Source organism: Neopsephotus bourkii, unplaced genomic scaffold (genome assembly GCF_033783945.1).
Source record: "Neopsephotus bourkii isolate Nb327-2 ecotype Australia unplaced genomic scaffold, CSIRO-AGI_Nbou_v1 NB_151, whole genome shotgun sequence".
In the NCBI taxonomy this organism is placed as follows: domain Eukaryota; kingdom Metazoa; phylum Chordata; class Aves; order Psittaciformes; family Psittacidae; genus Neopsephotus; species Neopsephotus bourkii.
This window is the reverse complement of record NW_026900668.1, coordinates 95,328-116,778: the sequence shown is the minus strand read 5'-3', so window position 1 is coordinate 116,778 and position 21,451 is coordinate 95,328. Positions and strand designations below refer to the sequence as shown.

The window sequence follows — 21,451 nt, the reverse complement described above, 5'->3', positions numbered from 1 at the left end:
AACCTGGGATACAGGTCAAGAAAATTACAGAGTTGGCAAGGGCTGTGTATGGTTCAGTTTGGGTGTTTGTGGCCCACAACTCTGGTTAGAGGCAGGTTTAATGTTACACATAGTTTCAATACAGGACAGTCTACTCTCACAGTCCTGGTTTTAGATTGACATCTTTCACACAGTTGTTCATTATTTGAACTATTCAGTACATAGAGGGTAAGTAAGTTTGTTTAGTGCAATCAATCCAAATCTCAGGCACTTTGACTTACACAATGATAATTTTTCTCATAAATTTAATGCAAAATACCTGAAGGTTTTCTTTGACACTCCAGTAACAGATACCTCTGGCAAGATATATTTGGGACATCAGAATGATTCCCTAAGAGCTACAAAAGGAAATACTTTGCAGGAAGAGATACAGACTAAAGTGGAAAGCTACTTTCACGAAAAAAAGAAAAAAAGGAAAAAAAAAGAGCCATGAGGCAGGCAGTATTCTGTTCTAAATTTGGCCTTCGCATTTTTTTTATTCTGTTTTCCTTTATCTTAAATGCTTCCATGGCTATTTTATTCTGGTGCAAACACTCTTTTTTCCTCATGGAAATTCACAGCTGAACTGGGGAGCAGAAAATCCAAGCAACTCATAAGGAGGATTTTCCCCATACTTTTAAAAAGTCTGTCTTTGAATTTTTTTTCTTTTCCTATTTTTAAATCAGATTGAAAAGAGACCTTTTGAAAAAGGTAAGCAATAGCAAGTTCTTAGAAAGTCAGTTGTTATTTGCACAAAGTCTCAGAAAAGTGTAAGTAGAACACATCAGGTAAGTATTTTCAGTTGCAAGCCGTAAGATCAACTTATGTTGCTGCACCTCTCATTTTCCTTGGATTGCAACACTAGCTTATGAACTAGAATTCCCCACTGACCCCAGTATCAGTAAAAAGATACAACTTCTTAATGTAGGACTATAAAAACAGTTTCTGATTACATGCTGATAGTGTCAGATACCAGAACCTTGTTTCAGTTTCAACAAGAGTTTATAATTTGTGCAAATTATAAAGAAGACCACATGAAGAACAGGTTACAGAATAGGGGAGGAAAATACCTAAAGAGGTAAATTAATTTGAAAATTAAATTTTATGTCTTAATAATTTTGTGTTTTAGAAGAAGGAAATTCAGTCTTTGAAAAGAGCATTTTGGCAGTGACACACATCCCATCACCCCAGGGCTTATTACTCTGTGGCAGAAAGAAGCCTTAGCTCTAGATCTGGTCACTAATGAAGCCAGGTGCAAGCTTAGAACAGGACTTGCTCTCACACAGTGACCGCTATCCTAGACCACACTTTTTCTGTTGCTTTAACTCCAGCTAGATTGGAGGTTTTATGCCTGAGAACACAATGCCTTTATGGACTTCAGAGTAGCTACAAAACCCAGCTAGCGCAAATCTAAAGTTCCTTGAGAACTGTGTAGGAGAAGGTTAAGGTTTCACTCCAAGCATAGAAACAACAAATGTAGAAACAAGAAACATAGAAACACATGCAGAGTGTACTGCTATCCAGTGTCACCCTGAACTCATCAAGGAGCTCAAGGTATCAAAGCAAGGACAGATATCAGCAGTACCCAGGAAAGCAGCAGCAGTTCTGGAGCCTAAGAATATACACCACAGCAGTTCTGCCAGTAAATCTAAGGACTTAACTTCAAAAACTATGGTTACTTCTTTTCAGGCTGTCCTCAGCTCTTTTTTATTAAAAGTGTATATTTAATATTTTGAGAATACTACAAATATATTTGTACTTACTAAGAATGTATTTGTAGGAAGATACCAGACAACAAAGTGCTTTTAAAAGTTTCTGTTGGATCAACATGGGTGCATGGGCTAAAAGAATTGTGAATGGAGTTAAATCCAGCTGGTGAGGGTCACAAGTGGTGGTCTTCAGGGCTCAGTTTCAATTACCTGGACAAGGGAATCAAGTGGACCTTCAGTCATTTTGCAGGCAACACTAGCCTGGGTGTGTTGATCTGCTGGAGGGTAGGAAGGCTTTGTGGGGGATCTGGACAGGCTGGATCAACGGGCTATGGCCAGTTGCATGAGGTTCAACAAGGGAAATTGCCAGATCTGCACTTGGGTCACAACAACCCCATGCAACGCTATAGGCTACGGGAAGAGTGACTGGAAAGATGCCTGGTAGAAAAGGACCTGCAGGCGTTGGTCAACAGCCAGCTGAGTATCAGCCAGCATTTGTTGATTTATGCTGATTCTGTGATTCTACAGTAACATTTAAAGTTGCCAATTTTACCTGAAACAGCTTTTAATTTGGATTTGGGGGCAGTTTTTTTCTTTGACATATGGACCCCTGTATATTTTCAATGGAAAAATGAGGTCTAGAGCCTTATGTAGATCATATTTGCAATAGGCTGACTCCTTTTGGCTGTTTTGGTGAGGTTTTTTTATTTCTTACCTTACCAACGTCAGATATTAGTGGTTAGACAGAGTGGATAAACCATCTCTATGAACAGATACAGCATCGGAATTTCAAGACCTATTAAGGACACAGAGTGGGAGGTATCTCTCAGTTCAGATGTAAGTTGATGACCATTCATTAAGCCTAAGAATTTGGAGGCAGTCAGGGATACCAGTGGTTGCATCACTCTTGCATGGCTTTGGCCACAGAAATTGGTGAACCATGATGACATTAAGCTGACAGGTCACAGACACTACACCGGACAGCTGTTCATGAGCACTGACAAAAAGAAAATACACTAAAGAAAAATGGCTATTTAAGCATATTTTATTAGGTGCATATTATATTTATACGTAATTATAGCAAGTTCTAATACAGAAAATATGTACTTCTTTTTAAACATATTTATGTAAAAAATTACAGTGGATGCAGTGATCTATCGTTTTGAGGAGGAATAAACTGCATGAATACCAGTTTTAAACAGTATAAAGTTTCAAAAGTTTTCGCAATTTAGATATTAATACAATATATAGACTTTTATTAAAAGTTGGCACATGCAATTGGCACTGAATTTTTTCCCTCTACTAGTATGAAGATACATTTCTATTTTAAATACTTCATATTCAGTGGGAAACCTTCACAGCTGGGGTTTAATTGTTACTCAGCCACCTAATGGCTAATTTCTTATAAACCCAGCTATCTATAGCCATTCTTAAAAAGCAGAAAGGCCTTATTTTTAGAGTAATCCATCTGAAGCTACATTCCAAATACCCCCACAGCTATCTATAGCCATTCTTAAAAAGCAGTTCACAAACTGAGTAACACATCTGAACCTACATTACACATATCCAAGTCAAATTTTCTTTTACCACAGGAACAGTTTTCTCACAAACCATATAAAATTAATGATGATGAACACTGATGCTACTAGTCCTAAGGATACCAGTAAGAAAGGATTAGGTCTGACAGTAATACAATAGGTGAGAAACACTAAAATAATGGGAGCTGTAATAAGAATCTCCAAATCATAAGTAACCCAGACAGGGTCAGAGGGAAATTTGGCAGGAGTAATGGTAAAGGGAATTTGAACTACACGAGATAATCGGTCCATTTCTTTAATTACCTAATGCAGCAAGAAACATCATGGAAGTAGGTTTCTTTGTTATATAATAAAGTGTCTTGGCTATATGGATATACATCCCCCTTTGGTTTATGAATTAGGGATCTTTCACTGATTTTTTTTTTTTCCTAAAAAGTTAGCTACTATTGTTGTACAGCAGTTGATTAGACAAAAAAAAAAAAATAAAGCCTCTTTAAAAGGATCTATATATGAACAGATTGCCTGCACTAGCATAGAACCTATTAGCTTAATTAGGGATCTGCATGGATGCACATCTACATGATACTCCTGCAGGAGTGGCCCATAGATATTTTCCTCGGAATACATTTTAACAGGCCACACAGATTTAAAACTGTATTTTTCTTAATATAATAGAAAATTTTTTAGTCAATACAAAAAAGTTACACAGAAAAATACTTCAACCATGTTAGGCCATAGCTATACTTCTAAGAACGATAAAAAGAAGCAGCAACTTGTTTTATTAAGCCACTATTGTATGTTAAACAGGCACAAAGTGGTTACTAGAACTCAGGGGATTAAAACACTTTCAGGGCATCTCACAGATTATTGCCTTAGAATTGCGTACTATGCCACAGTTGAAAAGGATCAAAACCAATACAGGGTAAAATAACATCTCTGTGTCAACTGAATAATTTATTTGCAGATCATGTGGAAAAACAAGGCCTCCCCTTTTCAAATAAATACACATATTAAGGGAACACATACATTAACTTAAAAAAAAACCAACAAAAAACAACTGTGCAATTAAATGAATAGTTGTTAAGTACTAGACAAAAAAACATTCAAAGTACAACAGTGCAACCATGTCAGAGCACATAGCTGATGTTTGCCATTTTACACTTTAGGGAGGAGACAATGGTAAACCTCCAAAACAACACAAAACTTTATTCACTATTCCATGTATAAATAGGTGCTTCAATTTCTTTTTTTTTTTTTTTCTTCCAAGTTCCTTTGCTTTAACATGAATTCTACACAGTATTATGTGAATATTCAGACTTAATGGAACTGATCATCATAGGATTTCTAAAACCAGTTCCAACACAGCTATATCCCCATTTGGTAGTGCTTTTGTAATAATGAAGACACTGACCATAAAACTTCACAAAGGCAAAAACTTCGTTAGCAGTTTCCAGCCTTGAATCTTATTTAAAAAAACAACACTGTTTCAGAATAAAATTGCTTTACATAACACACAAAAACTAGGGAGCTTAAAAAAGGGAGATTCAGTTTATATAATTTGGCCAAGTAACATAAACGAGATTTTGGTCATTAAAATAAATTTAGAAAGTACCTAAAATAGCAATGGCCAAATCCTCCAGAGAGAGAAAAAACAGGTGTGATGGCAAGTCCCAGAACTCACATCCTTCCACCAGGCTCTCTACAGGCATGGATATTCACATGGTACTCTCTATATAGTAAGAACCTTAGGTATGAAACTGAATTACTGCACACACACACACATACACACACTCTGCCAATTCTGGGATGTTGGGATGTGCCAACTCTAGGTACCCCTAGCAACATCTGCAAGAGGTACCTCACAACAACATCACTGTACTGGTGAAGACAAGGCCAAGTAGGATCTAACATCCTACTGAAAGGGGAGTCACCAAAGATCACAGCCAAACCCTTCACGGTAGCAGGAGAAGATACAAGGGGAAATGGCTACATATTTATGGCCACTTGGGAAACCAAGGTCAGACATGGGGAGAAATTTTTATGCAGAAGTGGAGTGCAAGCATGGGAGCAGGCTGCCAAGAATGGTGGTAGTCTTGGGATTTTCACAGCCTGGCTAGTCGAACCCACAGCTAACCTGATCTAAGGCTGGCAACAGTGCCTGGGTGCTTGGAAGGTTGAACAAAACCACTTCCAGAAATCCTTCTAACAACTTTACATGATTTTGTGAATTCAACCAAAATGCTTTATTCATGCAGGTGCGTCAACAAGGCTTAGACTAATATATTTCACGTCATCTACTCCAGGCTAAGACCACAGAGCTGTGGTTCAGGGGACACACATAGAATGCTGAGCCTCAGTCTAAACTCTACAAGTTAACCAAAGTTAATAATGCTGAAGAAGCAGTATTTCGGAATGCAGGTAACAGCTTATAATCATGCTCTTTTATTTCTTTTTTCTCTGAAAAAATGCAAACGCCTACGTGTAAGCTTACACTTCAGAAACTAAGTGCTGTATAATCTCCCACTCTCCTCTCTACTACTGCATGATGAACTACCTGCAAATAAAGCTTACATGAATTCTATTCCCATTTCACTCCTTTGGACAGAGAGAGAAGCTTTTACACAAAAACAAACAAAAAAAAAACCCAAACAACAACCCACAGAAAAGGCCCTCATCAATGCACTCAGTGAAGTGTGGTTTTCTCCTCAGAGATGCTAATTATGGCTGTAATTCTGTTGCTTAAATAATACAAGGTAAACAACAAACAAATCAGCAAAATTAAACAACAGATATATGACCAGGCATATTCCTGATACACCTGTGTCTCCTTCAATCTCTGCCACCTGCTCTAAGTAAGTCTCAGGATTACAGTGAGGCATCTTGTACTGCTGGGCGGGAAGATGCTACAACCCTAAAGTCTCCTCCATGGAAGAAGGTAGTGTAAAGGTTTCCTTAGTAATAGATAAAGGAAAACAAACATTTTCTCTTCTAGGGTTGAAGTACAATACAGTGAAATAAAATGCCTTATTCTTTTTGTCATTAGATTTCTCTGTCTTGTTAAGAACAATCTTTCAACTCGTTACCTGAGGATTAACTGCTCTGATCTAGAGGTCTGAAAGGATGCCTAATTACACTGCTCTTCCTACTTTAAAACTGGTTGGTTGCTTGGTTGGGTTTTTTTTTTTTTGTTTTTTTTTCTTTAATTCTGAACCATCCTGTTTCTGAGAACTCCACATTTTATAAAACTGGTAATGCAGCATAGGCTATACACCATTCAGCTATAGTGCTGATAAAATGCAGTAACAGCTGCTTGTCATATGGGTTTTCCATCACTCCATAAAAATGTATCCAAGGTTTATTTACCAAGGTAGGTGTCGGCTTGGAGATGTTTTATTAATATACACAGAAAAGACAGAAACAACTTACTGGCTCTGAAGGAGCCCCATCCCAGCCTCAAAAAATCTGTGAAAGATGAGACAAACTGGATCATGACTGTTAACTGTAGAAAGACCTACAATTTTTACTACACTACAGAATTGTTGGGAACTGTTATAAGCAATAACAACTTGGGTTTTAGAGATACTGAGACCTAAAGCTACCACCCACTCACGAGTTCCTCAGAGTTTTCCTTAAATCAGACAAAAGAGTTCTAATTAAGGTAAGCGGTCGCTGTTCATTTCAGGTAGTTCTCTTAATGAAGATTTTAAACAGAACTTTGTGCACATGCAGCAATTCTTTCACCTGCAAGTTTAAAGCTTAAAAATTGCATCAAGAATATCCATTAAAAGAGACTCCTCTGTACTACTACAATTTCTCAATTAGGGTCTGAATGGAAGATATGACAAACAAGGGAAAAATTACAACCCGCAACTCTCTGTAATACTAATAATGGTCTAATCTAAACAAACAGGTGGGTGTTGGATCATTAATTCATCTCAGTAATCCTACATATCACAAGTATTATAGTCTCTCCGGAATTTTGAATGGTAATGGTCCAATGCAAATGTTCCTTTCACTTCTGAGCTGTGTAGGATCAGATATAAAGTCTACTTCTCAGTTCTGAATCAAACCCCAACTCCCAAATTAAATAAATTCTAACTCACTAGATTTTACAAAATTTCACCAGAACCCCAGGTGCTTGCCACTGTCTTAACCTGACAGAGACCATTCTGCTTCATGCCCTGAACTTACGACTTACCTGGATCTAGACAGCCTTTCAATGCTTTGCAGTTTTCCTGGGAAAGGTTTCATCAGCATATAACTTAAGACTTCCAAAAAACTACATAAGCAGGCACGAACAAAAAGATTAAAAAAAATGAAGCTGGAATATTTTTCTTTCCCTGTGTGTGATATATGACACTACGATATTCTGTATGTAAGAAATCTTGAGCCCTTAGAGAAACAAGCAGGTAAAGATGATAAAATACATTACAATATTATATGCAGTGACAACCATAGCATTGATTTGACTTATGCTACTCAAAAAAAGTGAAACCGAAGCCTATGGGACAAAGCAAGTGCACAGATGTGAATGGACAGAAGAGTCTGGATTTTTAACAGGATGTGCAATTTCTAAATACACAAATGGATAGTTCACAACAAAAAGAATACATTATTGAAATCCTTCATTAACTTTTTTTTCTTTTTTTTAGCATAAAAGTTATTTAGGTCAGGAAAAGTATCTATCAGTTAAACATTGCAACAGTTTTTCTTGAGCGCTAATTTTTTGACAGGTGTTCCAGCCAGGCTGGTTACTGACTTCGTATCATCTTGATTATCACTTCGTTTTCGTACTTCGCTGTGAAGAAACCCAAAAAACAAAAAAAATGCATGCAATTAATACATTTTCATTCATACTCATTGTTCTGTTTCCCCCAGTATATATTACAGAGCTCACCATCATCAATTGCATCGTCAGAAGTCGGGGGTTTAGTGCACAGAATCAACATGTCTCCTAAGTTTCAAACTTGGGAATCATATCAGTATTTCTGTACAAATCATAGCTAGTGCAAGAAATATAATTTCTGATGCAAAATAACTCTCTTCATATTGTAGAATAAATTCATGAAGTAGCTCTAAGAACACTGTATTATTCAGCATAATGGTAATGAAATGTTAATTTCAAAATTATGTGCTTCTTTCAAAGAATACAGATTACCACTACTTGAGTAAAGAAATCGCAATCATTCCAGACCAAAGTTCTGGGTAGTGTCTAGACAATATGAGCATCAATGTGCTTTATGAAGAAAATTTTTATTTTTGAGATGCTGACGAGAGAGGCTCCAAGTGGGAAAACATTTTTTATCCTTGAAAGAGTTAAACAAAGATATCATATTTAAACATTAGAGATAATTTTCCAGCTATGATTAATGTTATAGAACTGTGCTATATATGTTCTCTAATCTCTTAATCCACAGCTGGATTCACGGCCAGGTTCTTTGTAACATGACATTTAACAAATTGGCCACTAAATTCACACAGACATTGACAGACAAATAAATTATATTATAACCAAGACTTGTTTGAAAAGGTAGTAGAAGTGTAATGTTTGGGTCACACATTATCACAGAAATAGCTGGTTGCTAAATGGATCACAAATTCTATCTTTTACGTAATTTAGAGAAAGGGACATCAAAGAATATACATGGGATTAGAATGGTCAGTAATAAAACTGAGTATATATGTGAAAGAATTAAGAATTAATTATACCTAATTATACATACTTCAAATTAATCTAGGAAAGAATTAAGAAAGTAAATTCACCAGGTTTTAAAATTGTGAGCTCCTTAACTGAGCTGTAATTTAAATATTAATTATCAAGCCAGCTTTGTAACATTCACAAGCAAAAATGTTACTTGATTAAACTGAGAAGAAATCCTACCTTGTAGTTACCTATAAAGATTAAATATGTTATTAATTTTTAAATTCTGTTTGTTGAATTTTATGTTGGTACAATTTTGGATGTACATGTGCAATATGCATGATGTGCAATTTCACAATAATAGACAAATGTAGAGTTCATAATAAAAAGAATACAAAGAAAAATATAAAAAAAATTAAAAATCTTTGTATGTGTATTCACATATCATGTCCATTTCATTAAATATACTCAAGATTTGTTTATTCAAAAATAGAAACATAGCTACTTACCGAGCAAGATGAAGAACTGCTTCTACAACATTAGATCCATCTTTAGCACTTGTTTCACAGAATAGTGCATTGTAAGTCTGTAAGTAAAAATAAATGTTTAACTAATCTGAAATGGTTTCCATGTGAATATATATATATTCAATTATAAACAGTTTCCTCAACAACACAAAGAAAGATGACACACATTTACATGAACAGGACTTTTATCTCACACTCTTCATTCTCCAATATGTTCACATTAGTACTGTGAAAAAAAACAGTAATTACTTTCTAATTGTACTTTTTTATATTCAGTATATTCTGAATTAACAAACTGAATAAAAAACACATCATAGGCTTAATGTCCAAATTAAATCTTGTCCACAAGACTGCAAAATAGGAAGAGAGTTGCTAAAACAGGCTACTGAATCCATCTTGTTAGCTACCTATGAACTACAGTATGTGGTATTCTAAGTTAACCAGAAATATCACTTGGACATGACACTTGCCTTTGTATAATCAATCAATTGCCCAACCACTCAGAAATTCAAGACATTAAAACTTCTGTTTTTTTTTTTTCTGCAAAATAGGGGACATCTGCATCCCTTATCCCCCACATAAATACATGCACGAACTTGTCCAGACTTCTATTTATAGCAGAGAGTTCCTTTTTTCTTTCTGCAGACATCACAGGAATACCAGATAGTCTCTTGAAGATGAAAATATTCCTCTCAAAAGCTGGACAGACACCAGCTAGGTGAAAGCCTTGTGTGCTCATTAGTGCGCTTTGTATTTGCACTGGTGATTTCTCTTTGGCAGAAGCAAACATTAGTCTCCTAGTCCATCTACTTTTCACCATAGAGGTGGAGGAAACTATCCCAGGCAAAAATTAAGTGCAGCTCAGTGAAAACTGAGCTGAGATTTAGCCCAGTGAACAAATAGGATACTTTTCATGAAAAATATCCATGAATCCTAATTACTACACTTGAACAAACAAGCAGAAAATTACTCCTGTTTACTAGTTTCTCACATGGTTCTCAGATTCAAGTTTTGAAGACCATTTTGTACTAAAGAGATAGACTTGGACCTTACCATGGCCAGCTTTTCTCCATAATTTACAGAAACACATTTTTGTCCTTGTTCTGTAACAGTTTGACGGAGATCCGCTTTGTTACCCACCATCATAATTGGAATATTCTCATGAGTTGCATCCTGTAAAAAGGATTTTATTTCCTTATTGCTAGAATACTCAGAAAACAAAAAAGTAACTAGCATCATCATGTCATATTGATTTTCTTCTCACAAAAATAATTTTCCTCACTATCACAAAAAATGACAGATAATGAGAATAATGCTGAGAATCATGAACTAGTTCATATTTAACATCAGCCTGCAAAGATGGGCTTCCCAACAAGGCATTTTGTATGTTAAGTTAATCTAATGGAAATGGTTACAATACTCAAATGCTGTGTAACAAAATTACTATGGGGAATGTGTCAAACTCCTGTAGTATGATTAAAAGAAATGCCTTTCATAAGATGAATTAAAGATCTTGCTTAATTCTTTCACTCTTATTAAATGCTTCTGGTATGAGAGAAAAATGCTCTACATTACATGCAAATTTGTATTCAAATAAACAAGAAGTAATAGTAGAAAGAAATACTCAAAATTTCACTTGAACTATAGCTAGTTTACAGAATCTAACACACTGTTTTAAAATGCAAAGACTCCAAGGAATACTCAAGCCATCCACAAGTCAGTATCTGAAGCAGGCCGTCATACCGATTTCAAAAGGAATTGAACAGGAAGAGTGTGATTACATGACACCTTTTTATACAAAACCATGTATCGGTTTTAGCAGTAACTGAATATGTCAGGACACATTTAGGACTTCCATGTAGCTTTTACTTCTATGCGTGTTTTCAGTCTGGCTAAATCCAACATCCAGATACTCAAATTTTATAAATAATAAAGATAAAAATGTAGCGAAACACAGCTTGTAACTTGCACATACTTAAGGTTCTTACCTCAATCATATCCACCCATTCTCTCACATTAAGAAAGCTTTTTTCACAAGTTACATCATATAGTAGTAAGACACCATCTGCTCTTCTGAAGTATGACTTAGCAATACTTCGGAATCTTTCAGAAAAAGAAAATTTGCATAAGGCCACATCATCAAAAAATAATTCAATTTAACATTATTAAAAACACCACATTACTTTGTTACACTACTGAGGAGGATTCCCTCCACACTACAAGATGAGTTTTCTCATAGTTTCTTTTGTAAGTAAGTCTTGAAAACTGCTCCTGTAGGCTTGTAAGTGTGTCATAAAGACCCATAGAATCCTTTCCTAAATATCAATCATAATTTTTTTTTATCAGAACAAAAATGTAGTCTAACTTGTATCTATAAAATATAATCTGCTTTACAGTCCGATTTTGATTAGGTAACAAGGCCTTTTCTCTTACATACAACTTTAGAAATTGAGTGGGTTATTCTGCTACATTTGAAAACATATGAAACCAATAATTTGAAATTAATTCATCAGTGACAGTCATCTTGGCCACTATCATAACACAATCAACTTAACAACCAAGGACAGCAACTAGGTATTTAGAATGTATTTTAAAATATTCTTCATAAATTTATTCTGTGGGAGGAGAATGATTGAGCCTCTGACTACCTACTTCACACAATTACTCATACAGGCAAAAATAGACAGCCCAATACAAATCTTGGTCAATAAACAGATTAAACTGACTTCCAAGGTGATAACCTCTTAACAAGCCCCAAAAGCTATTAGTAAAGAAGTAATGGCTCTCAAGTAAATTTGTCATAGGATTTTGAGGAAATTCTACACAATAATTTGAAGGACCTTGGATATACATTCATCAAACTGTATAATTTCACCATAAGTCTTTTTAAAGTCTTCCAGAAGAAGTTTTCATACCCTTAATACAATGCAAATCAGGATCAGGACTTTCAAGGAAGGGAGACGAAGGAAAGGGAGTCTCTGAGATAAAGCCTGTGCAGAAACACAGGTCTGTGAGGACAAAGAGGGAAGAAACAATGTACATCTACTCCATCTTTTTGTACTGCAAGAGAGGGGCACATGGGTTTAATTAATTAATGCTGTGGTGAACCTCAACTATTTCTCCCTGCAGACAGAAAAGATTACATAAGGCATCACCATGGCTAACAAATAAATATTCCACCTGTCACAGGTCTCAGCAGAGCAAAATCACATCTGTTATATACACTTGCATATGGCCAAAATCACTTCCTGTAGGGTCATTTAATATTTAGTGTTTATTTTTTTTACCTAGGTGGAAAAAGACAAACATCTTTTAGAAACAAAACAACTGAAATTATGTAAGTGTAAAGAATCACTAACCTCTCTTGCCCAGCTGTGTCCCACAGTTGTAGCACTGTAGGTTCCCCATCAACAATTAGTCTTTTCATTTGAAAATCCACACCTAAAAAGAATATGTATAGACAAACAAAAAACATCAGTAACCTTAAAAACCCCACAGAAAATGTCAAATTATGTGCCATATACAAGTTATTTCATAATTCTTCTCTTTTAATAGGTTATGAGATTTCAGTCATGAGCATAACTTTGAACTGCAATAATCCCCTGAACATATTTCTCTTTAGAAAAACATTTCAGAAATATTTTACCCACATATTTTCCCAGAAACGTTAATACAAATGTGTCATTATGACCAGCAAACAAGAACATCTCTATTTCTCTAAGCAGTTTTATGGAAGAAAATGTTTTATAAATAGACTATTTCAAATGCCAAGAAGAAGAAAGATAAAACAAAAATCCTGATGTAGAGGCAATAAAACAAATATATAACTATGATTTAATTAGAGGACAAAAATTAAGTATTTGGAATCAGTAAAAAAGTTTGTCAGCTGACAGCTATAATAATACAAGTCAGAAATCCTTTCAGCTGCATTTAAACAAAAGCTTCAATAACACTTTGAAGAAATTGATACACACAAAAAAATACTATAAAAGACATTAAATGGTTTTATGAAATACTAAGGAAAGAGGAAAAAGCCAAGGAACAAGAAAGTAATGCAAAACATGAAAATGATCATACAGACATTCTAAGTCCATTACAAACTCCCTTTTCTAGTGCTTGATGTTGCTCAGGAACAGGCTTTGTACTTTGCAACGAGAAACAAAATTACAGCAATAACCTATTATCTACTCCAGCCAGCAGTGAGGCACTTCTAACCTTTAGCGCTCAATTAGATCTCACATCCTAAGAAACTATATGTGTATATTCAGGAAACCAGCAAGCAACCACAGAGGGTAATCTTTTTACCCACTTCCACAGAACAACAATGAAATTAACTTTAGAATTGTAAGAACAATTATACCCAGGGTTGCACTCGTATTGCCTCGAAATTCATTCTTGCAGAGTCTCATAAGGAAACTGGATTTTCCCACTGCTGCGTCTCCAGCAAGAACAATCTTGTAAGCCTTCTCTGAACTGGGGTATTTCAGAGTACATTCGGTTGCATCTGACTGAAAATAAAAAGAACCCCTCTGTTTCAACTCATATAAAAAGTATTTTCCACATCAAACACTTTTTTTTTTTTCCTAAAGAACTGGTTACCTGAGGGGTGAGAGCAGATATGTATCTCCTTGTTGACACAATTGAACTGCTCCGACTTACTGGTCGTGAGGTCTTCCAGTCTAGTACCGCACTGCTGTTATCAGGACCATATGCATCTTCATCCCTGATCTCTGGAACCTGAAAATACAAGCTAGTGTGTTAGCTCCAGTAAGAAAAATACATTTTTTTTTTAATGGTACAGCTAAGACTGCTTAAAACATTTGTTCTTGCAGTATGGATTAAACAGAGATAAATGACCAAATTTTAGTTGAAAACCTGTGATTATTTTGTTCTTATTTACACTTATTCTTCATTATAGCCTACATTTCGTCCTTAAATGTGTTTGCTGTTTGGTGTACGTGCTTTCAGTACAGTATTGAGAATGAGAAATCTAATTTCCACATGGAAAATTCAGCTCTAAAAAATAATTACAATACACAAATACTTTATTTCAAAACTTATTTTACAGAAATATTTCCCTACAAGACATTACTCTCTAACCTACAACAACAGGATAGAGAGTAATAGCTCAAGGTAAATTAAATACAGCACAGCTGTAATCACCATTATTCATAGCATTTTTCAACTGCAAACAGACTAAACATCTCTACTAAATGCACAGCAAAGGATGTGCTGTATAAAACCCTGTGTTCTGCTGTGCTTGATACTAGCCTTGCTACGCAGTCATCAGCAAAGCTCTCCATTTTACTAACAATGAAATGGACACAATGCACATTCTTACATTTCTAAATTCTCTGAGACTTACTGTGTAAGTCAATGTAGGCACTAACAGTATTCCTTTTCTCGTAACTGTTTTTTCATTCAATGCCACAACATAGGAAGAAAAAGTGAACAGAAACCTATTTGACTGCTATAGTATTTGCTTTCCTGTCATTAGAAAATGAACTGTCTGCATGCTGTTTGACAATGTTCAAAAAACACATGTACTTCAAAAATGAAGTTATTACTTCAAACATTATCAAAAATGTCAAAAAGAACATTTTATTTTAAAGACAAATAACTATTTATACATTCTCAAAAAAAAGTCATTAATCTTATTTGAATGCATACAAATACAATATTAACTGGCCTTTGAGGAAATATCCATTTCATTTTAAAAAACAGAAAACTAATTTTGTCTCCATTAAGAGTCTTTTTTAGAGAAGGAGTAAGTCTGGCACTTACATCTGTATCAGAAGCATCACCACCAAAGCTTTCTTGCATACACTGTGACCTTGGAAAAATCCTTTGATGCCTGTACTCCACTTCTGAATCATACTCATTTGAATCTCTCAAGGTAGACAAACCACTGTCAAAACAGCTCTCAGGTAAACTGTCAACTTCACAGTTCATCCTTTGCATAGGATCACAAAGGGCTAAAGAATCATAATCTTCATCCACACAAGAAGGAGATGATCTAATAAAAAATATTGGGGGGAGGGACAATTATTACACAACTGTTTTTTCTAACAAAATCTATGCCATTCTGGAATAGTCAATACTTAGAAATCCTAATATACCGTTTAAGGTGTACGTTAATGCCATTTTTGCCTTGCTAAGTAGTTTATATTTCAATCCTAAATATGCTCAGATTACATTACATAATCTATGTTATTGATGATGATTTCTGAGTCTCTGTAAGAAAGTCTATTTATTTATACACAACAAAATAAATAATAAAAAAATATTCAGAAAATTTACATGCAATGAAGACATCTTAGGCAGAATATGACTGCTGATGGTTTAGCTACTTTTGGCTTATTCTAAAACACATAAAATGACCTTGATGTACTATATCTAATTCAAATGAATGCATCTGTTCATAGTAGCACACAGGCCAGTAACAGTTATAAACACAGAAAAGGAGGTAGCCGAGTTCAGGAGAGGTGTAATGGTGGAAGAAGTCACTGAAACGTGTTTTATTATAGTTTTAGGCTACACAAAACTTCAGGTTTTACACAGAAGTCCTTTCTTTTACCTCACCCTTCCTTCAAAGACCTTTCCTTTACTTTTTTCTTTTTTCTCCCTTCCCTTAATGGATGCTGTAATATATACAGAAATACTTAAATGGATGCAGCAATGACAGTAGTTATGGCTTATAGAAAATAAAACTACTTTTTATCTGTGTAAATGAATCTAGAGAAAATAAAGATTAATAGAGTCATTCTTAAAGTGGTCAATCTTTCAAAAAGGTTTACTACTGCTACAGTCATTATCGTGCTTCTGCAACAAGACAGGGACAGGCACAGATTAAAGTCAGGTAGAAAAGGTTTCCAAGTCACAGTGGAGAAGAGAGGACCAGTTTGGGAATGGATGTCAACCACAGGCCAGGTCAGCATCAATCCTTGTAAAGACAGTTTGCTGCCAGAGGGGTTGGAAGCTCCCAGAGCAATGGCACACCACAAAATACAGTGGGGAAAATCACCTGATTATGAAGCTGTTACTGACTCAGATATAAACCTTCCTTGCAAGTGGCCAGATAGAGGTGACAGAGGCACTGATGTCCCATGCACCAACATCCAGAACCATCTAATTTACATCTCTTCAAGCTAATAAATAACCACATCAATGAGAATGATATTTGCTGTGGAGTATCACCGCATCCACGCTATTTGTATTCATGCACCCACTAGCCTCTACTAAACCACCAAAATACAGAACAAGGGTGCATGCCACAACAAACTTAAGCTTGTCAGGCTTTCCCTGGAATAAAAGGTCTTTAGTAGCCAATTTTTAACTTCACTGAAGCATGAATTCAATGCTGGGAATTTCATACCTGCTTAAAGCAGGTTAGGCTAAGATGTATGATAAGCTTAAAAAAAATACAAATAAGAAGAAAAGAAAAAGAAGAAAAGAAAATATACCTACTACTGTAAATCGCTCTAAAACATGTTAGAATGCAAACCAGTATCTCTTACTGCTGATCTGATGTCAGGAGACAAAAGTACTGACAATGAACATAGTTTGGGACATTCATACGTCTTTCTGTCTTTAGATACTACGTCATACCTGTTGGGAATCAAGTTTTATTCATACCACATGAACCTTCTTTTAAAGTAGTATGCGCTTCTTACATTTGTGGCAGTGCAAGTATTGCATCATCTGGGAAATATCTAATAAATATTCACAGAGAAGGACACTAGGCCCACAAACCTTCGTAATAATAATTATTATTACAGAAGGAAAAAAACAGACATACAGTCTGAGGATGTGACCAAAAATGTTAATTTCCTAAACACTGAGTAAGCTAGAGGTTGTTAGTAGATTTTTATAGTTTATTGGAGACATGGAGGGAAGATTGAGAATCAAACTAGAATCAGGCAGCATTTGCTCTTCTACAGCAAATGATGCCCTACCCTTTTTAAACTTAATAAAAGTGAACCTAGCTTACCTGTCATACCGCGAGTTTAGAGGAGACTGTCCACCATTAAACTTAGGGCTGCTTCTAGAAATGGTACTTCCCGGTGAGGTGTTTGCTAATCGCTGTGACAGATACATAGCAAATGCATAAGAAGTTTGATGAACACAGTATAAGCATCTAGATATTTCATTAAAAAAGTGTGCATCACCAAAATTACTGTGTATTTTCATACATATTCAACTATTGATTTTTAATTTTTATATAGGATTGGATGTCGAAAGGCCCATTACATACAGCATTTTAGACTACATTGTTACCTTAATAGTGAAAGTGCTAGTAGCCACACCTAACCAAAAAAGACAACTGAAATTCCAAGAGGATGATTTAATTGATTACATCTAAAGACTTTGAAATGCTAAACTTTGAAAAGTAGTATTTAAAAAAACAAAAGGTATATTGACTACTAAAGTGAAATGGCAAATGCCACTAACTGAGCTAGGTTCAGTAGAGGTACCTTCTAGTTCTTGAGTTAGGTAGTGGAGAGAAGGAGAGATCTCAGATGATAGCACATGACAACGTATTTCGTACATTCAGCTGTTCCTTTACATGTTTATTCACTGCAAACAATTTTCTCTGTATTCTCTCTTATCTGACCCCCTTACATTTCAGAGCATAGCAGAAAGGAAATGGTGTCTTTTGTTGTATCTGCAGTGAACCTCTGGTAGCCTGTATCAGCAAAAGGCACTGGTGTTCACTGGTATGGTAAGATGAAATAAAGCAATTAACCTGTTTTCCTCCTTCCTGTCCAGTACTGTCTCTGTGAGCCCATTATACTAGCCCCATCCTTCTAAAACAGGGAGCTGCTTTCCTGACAATGTAAAGGCTGCCTGATCATTATTTCAGGAGTTTAACAGATTTCCCAATATTGCAAAATGGTAAATTTTTTGTAACTTTCACACCTTCCTTTCTCTGGTTTGGAGGGTCCAGAGTTACATCCATTGCAACAGATCCCCATATAGTCCCCATATAGACCCAAAAGGGTCTGACTGAGGTCCTTATTATCAGCAGTCCCTGCTATTCTGTTTTCCCAGTGACTTGCCTGGACAAAAGTTTAAATTAAGTTAAGACCTTGCTACTGAAAAAAAAAAAAAAAACAGTTTTCTGAAAGTGTTTTCAATGGTAGGGCACTCCCATATACACCATACAAACATACTCCCTTTTGTCGTGGTTTAAGTCCAGCTGGTAACTCAGAACCACACAGCCACTCACCCACTCCCCTGGTGGGATGGAGAGGAGAATCGAAAGGATATAAAGCCCACAGGTTGAAATAAGAATATTCCAATACCTAAAGTATAATACAAAACTACTACTACCACCACTAAAAAGAATAATGAAGGAAATAAAAAGGGGAGAGAATATAAAACTAAACCGGGAATAGAAAACAATAAACACAAGTGATGCACAATGCAATTGCTCACCACCCACTGACCAATACCCAGCCCAACCCAAGCACTGATCTGGCCTTCCAGGTGACTTCCCCCAGTTTATATACTGGGCATGACGTGCTGTGGTATGGAATACCCCTTTGACTAGTTTGGGTCAGGTGTCCTGTCTCTGCTTCCTCCCAGCTTTTTGTGTCCCTCCTCTCTGGCAGAGCTTGAGACACTGAAAAGTCCTTGATCAGGGTAAGCACTGCTTAGCAACAACTGAAAACATCAGTGTGTTACCAGCCTTGTTCTCAGACTAAAGCCAAAACACAGCATGGCACCAGCTACTAAGGAGGAGAAAAATAACTTACAGCTGAATCCAGGACACCTTTAGTGCAAGATAAACTGATGTTTTATTCACCTCATCAGATACATTTGGTCAGCACGTTAAAAAAAATCACTGCTTTCCAAAGCACCTCAGAAAGTAGCTGTGTTCTAACAGAAGTCCATTATTTCACAAAATGTAAGTAAAATCTAACTAAATTCAACTACACAATTGTATTCTCAGAGTGAATCCACTGAATAAAACTATTTTTTTCTAAGAACCCACTGAAATACAGACCAATTTGTATTTGGTGTGTTAATTCTTAAACATTCTAGTATAATATAACAGAATTAAAAATACATACCAATGACCTGTTGTACTTGCTGAAACTGTTTTCAAGTGCACTTCTTAAACCATCGTTGCTGTCATGTAGCTTTCTATTAGCTGATCTAACAAGGAAATGCAGTTTAATTTGCAAGAGTAAGGTAAACAGAACATTATGTAATTTATCACAAAGAAAAATTAAAAAAAACAAACTAAAAGAACCCTTTTGCTTTTCTTTACATTGAAGAGTAATGTGGAGCTAGAAATGGGTGTTGTACACGCAGAAATAATTTTACATAAAAAAGCACTGTGAAGTTTAGCCTACAGTTAACAGTCTACAAAACTGTCTCTCTTCTTTCAACATGGTCTGTGTTCAGCTCAGGGGAAAAAAAGACACTGTGGGAATGGCCTCAGAAAACACAGCTATGGGTAGCAGACTGGTACAGTCGTTTCTGAAATACAAAATTGCTAACCTTTAGGTACTGCTGAAGTGATCCTAAGAACAGGTGTGATTCAGCTGCTTGAAAGAAAGAGTATGTGCAGGATAAAGCATTTAACTAAAGATAACCAGAAAACCTACTCATTGTGACCCTCCTTGAAAGCTTAAGTCTGTGCACCATTTGTATAATTGCATGCACTTAGTACTTTCCAGATAGCAATCAGACAGGGAATTACTGGAGCAGCAAAGTCAATAAAACATAGGAGCCAAGTAATATAGCATGGATAGATTCAAATCTGATTAAGCTTATCATGAAGAAATGAAAATCAGTGAGGCTAGGAAAGGAAATAAAAAACAATGAAGAGTTAGTGGCTCAGTAACATAGTAGAGTTAGCAGCACAGTACCTTCTATAAAAGTTGAGCACAGTACCTTCTATGAAAATTGAGGCCATTTTAGTATTTTTATTTCAGACTTTTTCCCAGGTTTTTGCATACAAAAATATGTACTCTGAATAGGCTGGGACATATATAAAGTTTGACAAAAAAAATACAAATTACTAAGAACTTACTGAAGTATTTCAATTTGCCTTTCCAAATTATCTCTGTCTTCAGTATACTCTCGAATAATTTCTAGGTCTCTGAAGGAAAAAAAAAAATATATAAATATATATCTCCAATAATTTTTACTTTACAGGATATATTTTTTTACTTTTATAATATTGGTTTTGGCAGATGACAAAACAGTCAACATTTGTAAGAGGTGATAAATATACAGTGGGGAAAAGATACCATTTCAAATATTCATGAATATAGGGGGTTTTGTTCATATTTTCCTGAAATACATAAAAATCACTTGGTAACTTCATTGGTCTCTGCCATTATATCTCCACAGAGACTGTGACTGAAAAAATAGAAAATCTACCAAATAGCTGTAAGAACTGCCGCTTCTCCCCTTGAAATATCTTTTTTGTTATCGGAAGATAGCCACATAATGAAACTGTCATTTGCACTCCTCTGAATTAGTACCTAGAAGCAGCTTCCATTCACTTCAGAAAAAAATGATTGAGACTGATGTGTGAGGCTTCCAAAACTATTCTCCCTAATATTCACACAGATATTAATCTGAGTGAAAATAATGGAGGAAAAAACTGTCTGATGGTAACTTTGAATCCTAACTGAAATCCCAGCGCTTCCTTGCAAGATTATGAGTTTACATCATAAACAGAACTTTCTCTCTCTGAAACCTGACAAGAAAAGTGAACAGCAGTCAAGACACACTTTGCAGGGTATCAAATGTGTCCTCTCATTGATGGTAAATTTACAAAATAACAGTTACCAACTGTATACATAATAACTACTACATCAGACAACAGATATTTTTACCCTGGTGAAATGTTATCATGTGGAAGGACCTTACCTCTCAGTATTCAAAGTCTGATCAGCATACTCCGTTTTCAAGCTATCTAATTCACTCTGTAGAAAAGCTATATTTGTCTGTGCTTCTATGAGATCTTTCTTAAGTTTCTGGTTTTCCTTAAAAGGA

At 35.6% G+C, this 21,451-nt stretch overlaps 1 protein-coding gene across 1 annotated transcript in view; it reads right to left on the bottom strand.

Moving 5' to 3' along the window:
• Positions 1-7,631: 7,631 nt before the first annotated feature.
• The window catches only part of RASEF (RAS and EF-hand domain containing), a 33,440-nt gene continuing 19,620 nt past the window's right edge, over positions 7,632-21,451 (bottom strand). The window contains exons 6-17 of the mRNA XM_061369836.1: positions 21,326-21,441; positions 20,478-20,546; positions 19,510-19,594; positions 17,424-17,515; positions 15,218-15,449; positions 14,033-14,170; positions 13,794-13,941; positions 12,793-12,874; positions 11,422-11,536; positions 10,487-10,606; positions 9,416-9,492; positions 7,632-8,063 (exon numbers count right to left, since the gene is read on the bottom strand). Coding sequence (XP_061225820.1) covers positions 7,955-8,063; positions 9,416-9,492; positions 10,487-10,606; positions 11,422-11,536; positions 12,793-12,874; positions 13,794-13,941; positions 14,033-14,170; positions 15,218-15,449; positions 17,424-17,515; positions 19,510-19,594; positions 20,478-20,546; positions 21,326-21,441 — 1,383 coding nt within the window. The 3' untranslated portion in view covers positions 7,632-7,954. The remainder of the gene's footprint in view (positions 8,064-9,415; positions 9,493-10,486; positions 10,607-11,421; positions 11,537-12,792; positions 12,875-13,793; positions 13,942-14,032; positions 14,171-15,217; positions 15,450-17,423; positions 17,516-19,509; positions 19,595-20,477; positions 20,547-21,325; positions 21,442-21,451) is intronic.